This window comes from Buceros rhinoceros, unplaced genomic scaffold, assembly GCF_000710305.1.
Source record: "Buceros rhinoceros silvestris isolate BGI_N320 unplaced genomic scaffold, ASM71030v1 scaffold282, whole genome shotgun sequence".
In the NCBI taxonomy this organism is placed as follows: Eukaryota; Metazoa; Chordata; class Aves; order Bucerotiformes; family Bucerotidae; genus Buceros; species Buceros rhinoceros.
Genome location: NW_010399292.1, coordinates 123,314 through 137,615, shown reverse-complemented (window position 1 = coordinate 137,615; position 14,302 = coordinate 123,314). Strand labels below are relative to the sequence as shown.

The 14,302-nt window shown below is 38.3% G+C and overlaps 1 protein-coding gene across 1 annotated transcript in view; it reads right to left on the bottom strand.

The window, feature by feature from the left end:
- Positions 1 to 259: 259 nt before the first annotated feature.
- Positions 260 to 14,302, bottom strand: part of LOC104489246 (gamma-aminobutyric acid receptor subunit gamma-3-like) — a gene marked incomplete at its 3' end in the record, with an annotated part of 106,423 nt that continues 92,380 nt past the window's right edge. The window contains exon 3 of the mRNA XM_010131388.1: positions 260 to 415. Coding sequence (XP_010129690.1) covers positions 260 to 415 — 156 coding nt within the window. The remainder of the gene's footprint in view (positions 416 to 14,302) is intronic.

Here is a 14,302-nt window from a genome sequence, read left to right as displayed (position 1 = left end):
AGCTAAGGAATGAGAGTCATATAGTAATTTCGAGTGTACAGCAAACAGCCATGGCAAGTCAGCACTGGTTCCCTGGTTTGTAAAATTTGTAAAATAAGAGACAAAGTTGTAAAAAATATAGACTAAGTCAACAGTTTTGAAATCTCACCTTAGATGTTTAAATACAAATGTTAGTACACACTGAAATCAAATTGCACTCAAATGAAAGCAAACTTGAAACATCTATTTTGAAATAATTGTTTTCCAAAAGAAACACTACCATTTGTATCATTCTTACCTGCAGAGGTTTGCACAATTTCTGAAGTATTTCTGAGACCCATAAAGTCAAACTGATAGAGTCTCCAAGATTTCTGGTCAGCAGCCTCCACTGAGTTTTTCCTCCATCTGTAAATCATTTCCTCCTTAGGGTAGCCATCTAGAAATTAATGTATATATATGCATATATAAATATATTGCATTTAATTAAAAAAAGGTACTGCTAAACAGTATTTGTTCACTGATTTAGACCTCTTTGGGAATACCTACATTTCTGATCTCATGCTTTCTCAGTGAGTGTGGTGGTATAATTCAGCCAAAGGATTGTATGGCACACAAAAATAGAGTCATAATACTGGCGAAGCTATGATTTTTCACAATCATTTTTTTTTTCCAATGGAGAACAATCCTGATTAGCTCTACCAGAAGATCTCTTCAGAGATGCAGTTGATTGTACTAATTTGAGGTCCAGACACACAATTTTACTGCTTTACATATGCTCTGAAGCTGTTCAAATCAATAGAATGTAAAATAATGGGGGGAGGGAGGGGAGGGGAAGAGGGGGAGGGTGTGGTGTGTGACAGTGTAAGATGTAAACAAGTGAAAAGAACAGATTGTTTTAAAAGTGGCAATAATTCTAAAACGGTGTGTGCTACTATACTTCTGAAAGGAGCACAATGCAGTGGAAAAAAAAGCAAAATTTTGATTAGTATGGGAGTTTTAAAGTGGTTATGTCATCATATTACTTCTAATAGCTGTGGTATTTAATGAAACATCACTTGATCTCTACAGCTGAAAAGCTTCTGAAAGTCTTCCTTTATCTATTTAGCACTCAGTAGGCACAATTAATCCTCATGCCAATATCTAACTTCCTTTTTGTTAGAGAATGGCATTTTCCAATAGAAGTCCAACCACGAATCTTCAACCAGCCCAAACCACAATAACAGACCATCTAGAAAACGACAGTACACCCATGCTAGTTAAAATTAGATTGTTCTCTAATGCATAATACAATAAAGTCTTATTCATCTAATAATTAGTATAGTAGATACCGATTACAAGGCAAATTAAAAGCCTAACAACAACTATAGACAGTTAATATTTAACTGTTTCATCAGTATTTATCTTTTCCTGTTGGATACTGATGATTTTTTTCTATTTGCATTGCAAAACAACTTCTCTGGTCATGGTGCTGTTTCCTTGATATTTTCCTCCTTCTGAATGTCATCATCATCTTGTTTAAGGTTATGCCCTGCTGGGGCACTGCTGTAAGGTGTGCATAGACTCATTTATCCCTCTCACTAACACGGCATGAAAAGTACCCACAACTCCCTCAGTTCTAATCTGTAGAAAATCACTATGTGTTAATTCCAAATGCCACATTCATCTATTTCCCATCAATGTAAATAAAGAAATAACCCATGAAGGAACCTACTGAGTAACAAACACATGCCCTGCTGTTCTCCATGAGAATTCTTGCTGCCAAGATTTCACTGCCAATTCTGCTATGCCAGTCTGCAAGATTAATCTAAAGGTTAATTTTATTTGGCTGTCAGATTATGTCAGAGGTGCAAAGGTACGGTGAAAGAAAGCTCTACATTTTACCTCAGGAGCTTTCTCAAATTGGCTTCATCCTTGGAGACTCTGATATCTTTTCCCCACAGTTCAGGAGGGAAGAAGCATCAGGTGGCCTCCTCGCAGTGCTATGGCTGTTGTGCCCTCATGCTGGGTGGCAGTAGTAGAACCTGCCCCACAAAGCAGTAACAGTACCACAAGGGAGGCTGCCACGTGGTCTGCGTCCTAATCCTACTTCCTGATTTGCCTTCTGATGTGGAGGAAAGGAAACCCTTCTGCTCTTGCACTTCTGGCCCCAAGTGCTAATTCACGGATTTTGTAATGGGCAGGAGATGCCCAATAGTAGACCCTTTTGTCAGGTAAATTTCACCATAACCATTGCAAGTAAAGATGTTTCAAATATCCTGGAAATAACAAAGATTTTGTTTATTTTAATAGCTCATTTTAAACTGATCCAAAATAAACTTTTAACTTGAATTCAATTTCTTCCTGATTTTTTTCCTTTTATTTCATCACATAGCCACCGCGCCAAAAATCCTTTATGCTGTCAGTAAGCTTGAAAGCTTGTTATCATATCTGAAGCATAGCTGCTTATCCTGGCGTGAGCAGCATGTAGTCAAGAAAAGTTCATAAGACTCTCATTCTTCAGGACTTTTCCTGTATTTTCAACTAAGAAGAGACAGATTCAATTTCAGAATAACTACTTTTGGTATTATTCATTGTCATTAAATAGTAAGCAACCGACTTCAGGAGACCGTCATGCCCTTTCAATAGCAGTCCCCTTAATTCACAGTCACTGACATCTGCACTTAGAACAGCTGAGTTACTTACCTGAAAGGAGATTAAGTACTAGTGATTCAACAGGAGTTGTTTCAACCTGTTAAATAACTGCTATTATGTTCTGCTCCAGTGCCAGGTGACTTTATTTTTCAATTCATTTAAAAGATACAGTATTTCTTACAGAATAATGACACATCTACTTGGACAGTATATCATTCCTAAGATTCATTTAACTTACATAATGTACTATTCATGATAGTTCTTCTTTCAGTGATATTCAATATTTCTTTTATGTAGTCTGTAAGTGCCTCTAGCCCTCTAAATGGTTCATTCTAGAAAATATCAGAACTGGAGACTTCAGTATTTTCACAAGAAAATGCCACCTCTGCTGTTCAGCCTGCAAACACAACTAAGAGTGTGTTATCTACAAAAATAGCTGTTTCCTTCCACTTCACCAGCATGACCATTTGTCATTTGCTGTAAATTATCTTAAATTCTTCACCTTGTGGCTTCAAACCATCCATGCTAAACAAATTGCTGTCGTCAGGTGTGTTTATCCTGTTAGGTTGTTTTAGATTATGTAAGAATATCCATACTGGAGCAGGGAAAGGCTCCAGGGATCCTGGAGGCTTTCCAGCAGATGCCAGCAGGACAGCAAGGAGGATGGCATGGGAAGAAGACAACCACGACAACCAAGTGTGTGTTCTGTGTTACAGCAATCCGAGTTCTGGCAACCTGTAATTCAGGAGCTTCTCAGCCTGTGTCAACACCTTCATTTTCCCTGCTATGAATTTACTTGATTGCCTTTAAATACTCCTATTTTTTTGGCCTGATCGTTATTTTGTGGGTTGTGGTGTAGCTATTTGCATCTTCTGCAGGTTTTGTATTTATGTACTACTATGTCAAGTACTTTTAGAGAGCATCTTGACCATGTAGCTTTTCATAAGACTGGTACTACATGCCTTTGTAAGATCAAATCAAGAACAAATTCAGTTGAAGTTATGTCAGTAGAAAGTATCCGTGTAATACCTCCTGTTTACTTTCGGCAAACATACTTAACGGCTTTTCTAGTTAACACAAACAACTGGTTCCTTTGTTACTTTACTCACAGACTTAAATATATATGTTTTCAAAGTGTATCACTGACTTGAACTCCAATGACGCAAACATGGCTAAACAATAAATGCGCTTTTTGCTATTTTGGAGGTGAACCTATTATAACAGAAAGCCAAATTATCATGACAGCCTGTGAGATTCTGTCGATTTCATTTCCTTTTTGTTGTTGGAATAATTGAACTCATGTTGTCACATTTTCCCACATCACCACCATGTAATTTATAACTGACAGCTTACAGACACTTATGTTTCATTCTTCATGTTCATACTGCTTCATTTTCTAGGGAGACTGAGTGATCTGTGCAGAAGACTCCACCAAAATGCTGGAAAAATTGTCAAGGCCAGAAACCTCCAGACTGAATGAGAGATATATGCAATCAAGGTGGCTTGAGAACTGGTGTCAAGTGGCCCTGAAGCACATTGTGCTAGAAGAGTCAACACTGATAGAATATCAGCAAATTGTGTAATACCACCATTGATGTATCCATGTCTGTTAGAGTGTACTGCCTCTAACCCTGATTTACCCAATGTTGTTACTGGTCCGAGCATCTTAAACCAACACTTGATTTCTTTGTTTCACCTTTGTTTGTGTGATAATGGGTCTGTTCAGAGAGGCGTGGGAAAAAACCCAACTTCTTTCATCTTTTCAGACATATTTTCCCCTCTCTGTGAAATCGGTTTGTTTTATTGCTGGTTCCCCAGACTTTGAGTTCACATAACACAGGCAGACCCTAGAGGTTGCTACAGGTTGTACCAGAAAGAAAAATGCAACAAGGAAGTTCATCTCTTCTTCCCAGCCTTGGAAAAAATTTGTATGCTCAGAGCATGCAATGAGAAGGTAACGAAAGCAGCAGCAAAGCTGAAAATGTGGGGGAAGCAGGCAAGAAAGGATTAGTTCAGTTAAGTATCTGCCAGGGGGATGATGCTTATGAATGGAGCATATATCTGAAAGACATAGCTGTGTTCTGAGAAAGTTCTGCTTTTCCAGGCATGTTAGATATACACTCAAAGCGAAGTGAAGGCATGATCTGGAAGATAGGCTGTTGTCATCAGCTAGCGGTCAGAGTTTACACCACAGGTCTGGTAAATTTGGCTGCTGCTGCTGAAGGTGGTCAGGAGAGGGACGATGATCTGACATAATTAGAGGCAAGCAATGAGCAGCCCTTTACACTTTCAAGTCAGCTGCTTCCAGACAAGTTTTGCTTCCTCAAATGCTACCTATTAAACTCTTCCTCAGGCTAATCACGACACCTCTGTCAACACAGCTTCAGTCAGACAAAGACCCCAGTAAAATGCACATTTCTCCAGTGCTGTTTTGTGGAAGACAAATCATCTGCTTCCACAGAAGCTGCCTGGGCTCTTTTTTTCATTAAGAGACTTTGTAAATGCTTCTTTGTTGGCAAGCAAACCGCATTTTTGATTGAAACTTCTCAAAACTGTGGAGGAAGAGGTTTCTCAGTGACCTATTCCTGTACCTGTCCAGCATTTGTTCTCAGGAGGTGTGTGCACTTCCTACTAGGAGAATCCTGGAAGTTGCCCCATTAAAAATATTACCTTAGATTTCATGATTACATGCATGTATTAAGCACAATTAGATGGCAGAAAAAACAAAGTTTCAATTCAACTTGTTTAAATTAAAACAAAATAAAAATCGGGGCATATAGAAAATACATTGAGTCTTTTCAGGAGAAATGCATCAGGGTGGACTGAAGCAGAAGCAGGAAAAGAGAATGAAGACTTGTAATTGTTTATTTAAGACATATGGAAAAAATACTCGTATTTGTAATTGAATGCATATTGAGCTCTCTACACAAACGAAGGTGCTACTTTTTTCCCCCACTCACTCATTAAAAGAAAAAGAGGTATTTTAAATAGCAGCTATAATAAAAAACAGATTAAAGTGAATGCTGTAAAGGTAGCTTTAAAACCTGAATTGATTTATTACAACAGTTGTAGATAATTGCGCTTAGGTGATAATTACAGCAATTATAAACATTATTCTTTGCCCTCTTTTCTTGCATCGGTAATTGACACCTTATTAACAGTACATTAACGCATGAAAAAAATCAAACAACATAACCATGACTGCAGAATAATGGATCTAATACTGCCCTGAAGTGAAAGGATACATCTCCTATCGAAGACAACAAAGTTCTTCTGTCAAAAAATGTGCTTTAATATGATTGTGATATCACTTTGGCTAAGAACTGGAGGATCTGATCACCAACATTGATGATAATGCTTAATTATCCTTTTACCCAGGACTAATTCCGGTTTTTTTGAGAGAAGTGCTAGAATGCTTATGCAATTTACAGATACGTTACATGGTAGCTTAGCTTTTGGGAGGAACTTCGGCATCAATGTATCTTTTGGGCCTTCAAAACAGAAAGGAGGAAAAGTCAGAGAAGTCCCAAGAGCCTTTTCTGTTAATCAGCTCTTGTAATGAGGTAATAATTTTCCTCATTTTTTTGCTACTTGTAAATAAATTATAATCTTGGCTTAGAGAAAACAGTGCAGAACAGAAAGGAGAAAATAAGAAGGGAAAGAAGGAAGGCAATGAAGAATGAACAGGGTTGGACTGAAATGAGAGACAGTTTTCCTTTGAAGATATTTTGAGATGTAGCTTTTCCATGTACTTACCTTCTGAATAAAATAATAGTTTCCTTTTAAAATCTGAGAGGTACTTTTCATATAGGGGTGCTATAATTTTCTCAAACTGCCCTAGCAGTGAAAAATCGTTGCTTCTAGTACCAGGATCTAAAGGATAGGTAGAACAGCTTGAAATTACATTAAGAAACAAAGGTGATTCTGTTGCACCATCATTCCTTTGCCCATACATCCATGGACCATACCATCACCAACCAGTTTTCCTTTTGACACGCTTGCAATTGTTTCCAAGAGTGATTTGGGTTTTTTTGAAAGTGATTGCTTTTATCATATCTTGTCCTTATAACTACACTTTTCTATTTTTTTGTAAATGCCTACACATATTTTTGGAAAAAAAACCCAAACCAAAACGCTCCCCCAAACCAGTCTCATTTTTTTCGCCTGTTTTAATGTTTTGTTACGCATTTTTATTTATACATTTATTTTTGCCACTTGCTATTAGTTTTGTTTGGATGATTTTCAGAAGCCTCGTGTGCAGCTGTTGCTTTTGCCTACCAACTTGCATTGCTCTGGATATATGCAGCAGAATATGTCACAAATTATTCCACTGGTAATTAGAACACCTGATAAAATTTCAGATTCCTCTGATTTAACCTTATGGCATCCCCATTCCTAACATCATTAATGGTTAGTGGGTTCATCTTGCCCCTAGCTCATTGGATATAAATTGTATCTTCTCTAAGGAGAGAGATCTTGCACAGGTCAGAGTGCTGAGGTCATACATGGAACACTTGCTTAGCCATATGCAGTCTTGTTCATGCATTTTGTGGAATGGATGTTTCATCCCAGCCTCCTGGGGTATGGAACAATATGAAGATTTTACCCTCAGTTTTCTGCAAAACCAATACCTTGCAAAGAAAAATGAAAGTCCTGAAATATATTTTCCTAACTCAAGTTCTCTCCTGATCTGAATGATTCTGGAATACGCAATCATTCTGTTCTCCATGTACAAAGGACTCTCCGAGAGTAGTGCCTCCTATTTTATTATATAGGCCCACCATGTCAGAGGTGGATATTTGTGATATGGCAGTATAGGTTGAACGTTCCTGCCAACATTCCATTAAATTTTGTTGCTGTAGACAGACAGCAGCGGAGGGGCGGTCTGACAACATGGCATCTGACATGGAAGTGCGTATGAATCAGAGAGGTGCAACTGAAATTCCTCCATGTGGAAAAAATTGCACTCATTGACATTCATCGATGCTTGCTGAACATTTATGAAGACCAATCAGTGGACGTCTGCACAGTGAGGGAGTGGGTGGCGCATTTCAGCAGTGATGATGGTGGGTCACCTCCACTGGTGCAGATTGTTACATGAGTGCAGTGTGCAAGCTCTTCTTCATCGCTGGAGAAAATGCACAGCCAATGGTGGTGACTGTGTCAAAAACCAGTGTTTCGTAGCTGAGAATTTGTCCTATCAAATGGTGCTATGAAGCTCTCCATATCTGTTGTAGTTTCCATGGAAATATAACATGAAAGGAGGCATTACTTTTGGAGTGACCTATGTATTTAGAGGTTTTCTGCTTATAAACAAAGAAGAAGTTAAGAGATGGAATTTCATTTTCTAGCTCCTTGTACTGATTTTTCATTGCTAACATAGCTAGCTCATAACAATCTTGTGATGCTTCACTTTTGTATGTCATTATAGATAAAGAATAGTCCAAGACTTTACTCATAATGTGGTTTAGATAATTTGTAAAAGTCTCACATTTCTACTGGCCGTAAGACTGCAGATGGTGATTCTAGGTAAGAGGAAATTTTCAGAAATGTGTGGCAAAGAGATAACGTTTCAGAGGCTGCTCTGTTTCTGCTTCGCCTTGCCTTAGATGTTGTACACCAGAGCCAGCTCTGCTAGAGATGGGGGCTTCACCTGAACGCTTGCTGTTTTCCAGAGGATTTGGGGTGAGATATGACCAGCTGTCAGACTCATCTCTTCTCCCTTCTTTTACATGGACTTCAAGTGGCCTACAGGAATGACTGAGTGAATGATGCTGAGAATTCAAGAGCTATGCACTACTGCTGAGAGATCAGCCTCATTATTGTACTGCTGGATCACAGAATCACAGACTAGTAGGGGTTGGAAGGGACCTCTGGGGATCACTTAGTCCAACTAAGTCCTGCTAAAGCAGGTTCACCTAGATCAGGTTGCACAGGATCATGTCCACACAGGTTTTGAAATTCTTCAGAAAAGGACACTCCATGATCTCTCTGGGGAGCCTGCTCCAGTGCTCCATCACCCTCAAAGTATCTGAATTTAAAACTAAACCTAGTAGGGGTTGCTTTGGACAATTTAGAAAACAAAGCCGTGAAATAGTCAAAGCGAAACATAAACCTCTTAGTTTACTAAAGGAATGTCTGTCAAATATGCAATTCTTTGGTCTGCTGACATTCTCTATAACAAAGAGGCAGCCTTCCTCTTCCATTCATTTAAACTGCACTTATACTAAAGATGCTTAGTGGCATAGCCATTCTAAAGCAAGGGCTTAAGATCCTTATGATTAGGATGGACAGCAGTGTCACCAAAGGATTCTGGCCAAATTAATTCAAACATGCCAGTGTGAGTGGAATACTGTTCTCTAGGTGACTTTAAAAATAATTTTTTTTTCCTACTGATTAGGTAGGGCACCTTAAATTTAGGGGCACGATACCTGTGTAAGTTAAATTGATCAAATTCCATTAAAGATCTTTAACACAAATATATGTGAGTTGAGTTAAAAATACCCCACAAATGATCAGTATCAACTTCAAATATATTGTATAAAATAATCTTGCATTTACCCATTTAATGGCAATAATTAGCTGTATCCTCCATGTAAGACCACTAAGATTTCCTTAAGACTATCCTGATGAGAAAGATAACATTGTTTACTTCATCCATTGTTTTGTTAGACAAAGTGCTGAGAAAATGTGTTTTGGCTCACCTGACAACATATAATGAACAAGCAGAGGCTCTGACCGAGCCTCAGAGTTCTAGTAAAGTAAACAACACAGCCATAAACAGCCCAGAAAATGAAAGAAAATACACCTGTAAAGTCTTTTTAGTCTGTGCAAGTGGGGAGTAATAGAGAGAACAAAATTTTCCTACCAGTTTCTTCCTTTCATTGACAAGTAATCTACTTAGGCTTTTCATTTCTACACTTGATATGAAGATTTTTTAACATTGAGAACTCATTTTGTGTTTCTCACAAGGACATGACAGTATTTAAAGATTGTGCTAAACATGCTTAATCCTTATCTTCCAACTGCTACTCAATAATTAGTATGTATGTTGAGTGCAACTAAAAGAGGGATATCCATTAGCAGTTAAATAATATAGTATTATGATTAGAAGTGCACTATTATCAACATGTAAATATAAGATAATAAGCTATTTTTTGTACAAAGTATATAAAAAAGAACTGTCAAGGAGTAGCCTGTATTTCCAAGGACTTTGTATTCTCATATAAAATAATAACAATAATTGAGTGTTCCTTGATTAAAAAAAAAAACAAACATATTCACCACTTGAAGGCAGCTGTTGCAATGAAATAGTAATAGCATCTACAGAAGTATTAGCATCCACCTATTTATCAGTGCCCATATACTTAGACTAGAAATATACTACAACCTATTCACATTGTCCCATGTACAGAAATTTTCTATCCAATTTCAATTACTAAAGTCATAGTTATTCAGCTTACATAGTCCATAGGGTTTGTGACTAGCCTGAAATGTGTATTTTCAGACTCATGAAAATGAAAATTTAGGTATCAAAAATGTTCTTTCTGAACTGCCATGAAACCCATTTCAGGCTTCACAGGAGCTACACCAGCAAAACCTGTGGGTTTACAGAACCCATCATAAATATACTATACTCAGTCAATGTAGCATTAATGCAAGCAGGTTAAAATTAAAGATTTCCATACCAGATTGTTATTACTTTTTTATAGGTTTTCTCAGAATGCATCAGAAGCAGGTAATAAAAGGTGAAACAACATAACACTCAAAAATGACCGCACAGCATCTTTTCTGAGTACTGCCATTTCATTGAATAAAACAACAATTTATAGCATAAACTCAAAACTGAATAGAAAACTACATTAAGCATGAGATTAAACAGGGTTAGCTTTTAAAAGAGTTGTGAAATAATGTTGCTGCTGTTGGAAAAAAAATAGCCCATACAGGCATTTTTTGTTGAAAGACCCATTTCTCTGTTTTGCATCACAGTGTAACTTAACATGTGAACTGACATTGGAAAATCAAAATTAGTTATCTACCCCGGCAACAAAACTGGTTAAGGGTCTAGAGAAAATGACTGTTGAGGAGCAGCTGAGGGAACAGGGATTGTTTAGCCTGGAGAAAAGAAGACTAAAGGACACTTTTTCACTCTCGACAGTGACTTGAAATGGAGTTGTGGTGAGGTGGGGTCTGGTCTGTTCTCCCAAGTAAGAAGCGATAGGATGAGAGGAAATGACCTCAGGTTGTGCAAGGGGTTGTTTAAGCTGGATAGTAAGAAAAATGCCTTTACAGAAAGGATTGTGAAGCATTGGAATAGGTAAGCGATGACGTCCCTATCCATGGAGTTATTTAAAAGACATATAGACGTGGTGCTTAGGGACATGGCTCCTCAGGTTGGGCAAGGGGTTGTTTAAGCTGGATAGTAAGAAAAATGCCTTGACAGAAAGGATTGTGAAGCATTGGAATAGGTAAGCGATGACGTCCCTATCCATGGAGTTATTTAAAAGACATATAGACGTGGTGCTTAGGGACATGGCTTAGAGGTGATGTGGTAATGCTGAGTTAACAGTTGGACCCAATGATCTTAAAAGTCTCTTCCAACTAAAACCAGTTCCGCAATTCTGCGATTCTGTGATTCTTCTGTGGTTCTGTGATTCTGTGACTAAGTTCTTCTAATCAGTTTTTTTCAGCCTATCAGCTATTTTCAAAGAGATGAGTGGTATTTGCTTATTCATGTAGTTATTATAATTCTATATTGTCCATGGTTTGGCTGGGATAGGGTTAATTTCCACAGCCAGTATAGCTGGACTGAACCAGCCAATGGGATATACAATACCATACTGACATCATGTCCAGTGCATATGAGGGGGTCAGGGTTTTTTTCAAACAGTGGCACAACACAGCTCGGTCAGGCTCAGCCCCAGGACTCGGTGTGGTGGCAGTCAGCAGTGTGTCGTATATCATTGCTTTATTATTCTTTCATCTCTCTCTTTGTCCTGTTCACATAAAATGCCCTTATCTTAACCCATCTAATTTTACTTTTACATTTTTTTTCTTGCCCACCCCAAACCCCCATAAGGGGAGGGAGCGAGAAAGCGGCTGCATGGTGTTTAATTGCCAGCCGGGTTTAAGCCACAATACATATGTATATTGATTGTAATTTACATACATTTATAATCATTTGCGCACACATTAAAATTCACACACACACAAAAAAAGTTTTTATAGCTCTGTAAATTAAAGCAACAAAGAGATTTCTATTTTTTGTAATATTTTGCTAGTTTTCAATTTTAACTCCCTTGGACTTGCCTGCACCTGATTGGCATAGCATGCAAGACTAGGCAACCAAAGATAAATGTTAGCATATTTTTTATGCCTCCTGCTTGCAAAACGAACAGTTCCTGAATGGGTCATGGCTAAGATATAATTTCCCTGTTCTTAATAACAGCTCATCAGATTATCTGATGAAATGAAGTTTCAGATGAACAGGACAATGTTGGGTCTGACATATTTATGGTCACACTTGACTAAATTAGTGAGAGCACTGCACTGTTTTCCTTTAGACATCAGCAACACTGTTATGATGAACTGCATTCACTAAATTTGGCCTTCCTCTTTTCTGGAAACATTTATCAAGGCCTTGGTTTGTCATTTACTTTCCAAGCCTCTCAGGGCTGTCACTTCTCCAGTTAATGCTTTTTTTTACCCCAGACTCTAGTATTTGTATCTCATTTACGCTCAGGATACTGCTGATGGAAATTAGGTGATGCTCCTGTGTAGTACACCTATACAAGTATTCTTCGTGTCCCTTTCTCGCCTTTTGAGATACTCTTATTGATTACGGCAATCTTTCTGTGTTCTGTCTGTGTATCTCTTACTGTCTTGTCCAGCTGTATTATTTCAAGAACATGAAACTGTTATTTTGGCTAGTTTTACTTTAGCTCAGTTAAAACTTTCTTCCTAAAGCTTCTGAGGAGTCATGCTCTTTTACTGTTCTCCCCAGATTCCCACAGTGGCCGTAAATCTCAGTATCTTACAGTAGGGTAAAGTCTGAATCTCCTCTTTTCAATGTCTGATCCCAGACACTAATCATGATCTATATCTCCTCAGCTGATCAGTTATTGCTCTAAAACTGAAGATCAGTTGGAGAGGTAAGGCTGAAGATTTCAACTCACTAATACTTTTGCCTGATAAAACAAAGATACTTCTCTCATGCATTTCAGTTTTTCTCAGCTCTTAGATTACAGATAGCTTTACCTGTAGCTAACTGAGAAGTACTGAAATCAAGTTCTTCAGTACCTTGTTTCAGAAGAAGGTACTATCTGAAATATGATCTATGTATCAACTGTACATAATTTTGTGCTGCTTCATTTTCCACTAAAGCTTTAAAGCAGCAGTATAGTATGCCAACACACACCACCACTGTCTCCAACAGCTCCGAATCCTCCAGAGGCTGTGGCTCCCCCAAGTCCTTCCAGACAGCTGGCACCACTCAAAAAATCTCAAATGTCATGGTTACAAGAGTGCTCCAAGCTGCAGCTCTGGTCACCTGGCAGCCCCATCCTAGACAAAGGTGCTTTCTGGCCCTTGGCTGATTCACAGTTGCCTTTCCTGCAGCAGCGAAAATGGCAATGATGGTAGTTTCACAAAGCAGGTGCCAGGTTCTGTCAGAATATCTTGTTCTTGCAAAAGAAGTTTCTTTTCATTTTTAAATATTTTGGGGGGGTTTGGTGTTTGTTTGGGCTTTTTTTTTTTTATCATTATAAAACAGTGAGACTCTTTGTGCAAGACCCTATCTGTGAAAATTCCTTATTTGGAATTTTCGGGAGAGGTCAAATTTCTGTTTTTTCCCAGGTTGCCCATTGTTCTGCACTCTTGCTGCTACTCATATCCCTGCAGCAGTCTGAAAACTGTTCTGAAAAAATGCATGGCTGCCATTTCGTGGCTACTCCAGGCCTTGTATAAATCATACTGACAACTATTTAAAAAAACATCCCCAGTCAGAAAATCAAAACCTCAGCAGTTTTTACTTCATATGTCTCTGGGCCAAGTTACAGTAATTAAATCTTTTTTTAGCTTGGCTTGTTTAGGAAATGAGGCTTTATGGTTTTGTGTGTGTTATCTGTCCTTGCTTCAATAAATTTTGCATCCATTCACCAACTTTCTTGAAATCTGACAGAAGAAAATAAGCTTCAGATATTACATATTCTGTAAAAAGAAGCTTTCAAACAAGGCAGACATTTCTTAGAACTTTTCTCCTTCTCCCTCCTCTCCCACCCCCCAGGTGGAGGGGGGAAAAGGCTGCAGCCTTAGTAAGGATCAGCAAAAGGCCGCTCATCCTCAAGTCATTTGTCCTTTGGATATCAGCCTTCATTGATTTCATTGCTTCTGCAATCAAAAATGCTTCTGATGCTGGGAACACTGCACTACTCCAATGGGTCAAGAGGGCAGGTCCCACAAAAAAAAAAAAAAAGGAGAGAGAAAAAGAGAAACAGAGCACCTGTTCTTAAAAGTAGATATGCGAGCTCATCCAGTCCTAACACTACACATGTTGTGGAGCTCAGAGTCTCAACTTTGAGTCTCAACAGGTGTCCTGACATTGCCTGTATTATATAATTTCCTCCATGTTGCCTTCATCACGTATTTCTCCAGCAGTGCTAGTTATTTTAACATCCCTCCCAAATGATCTTTC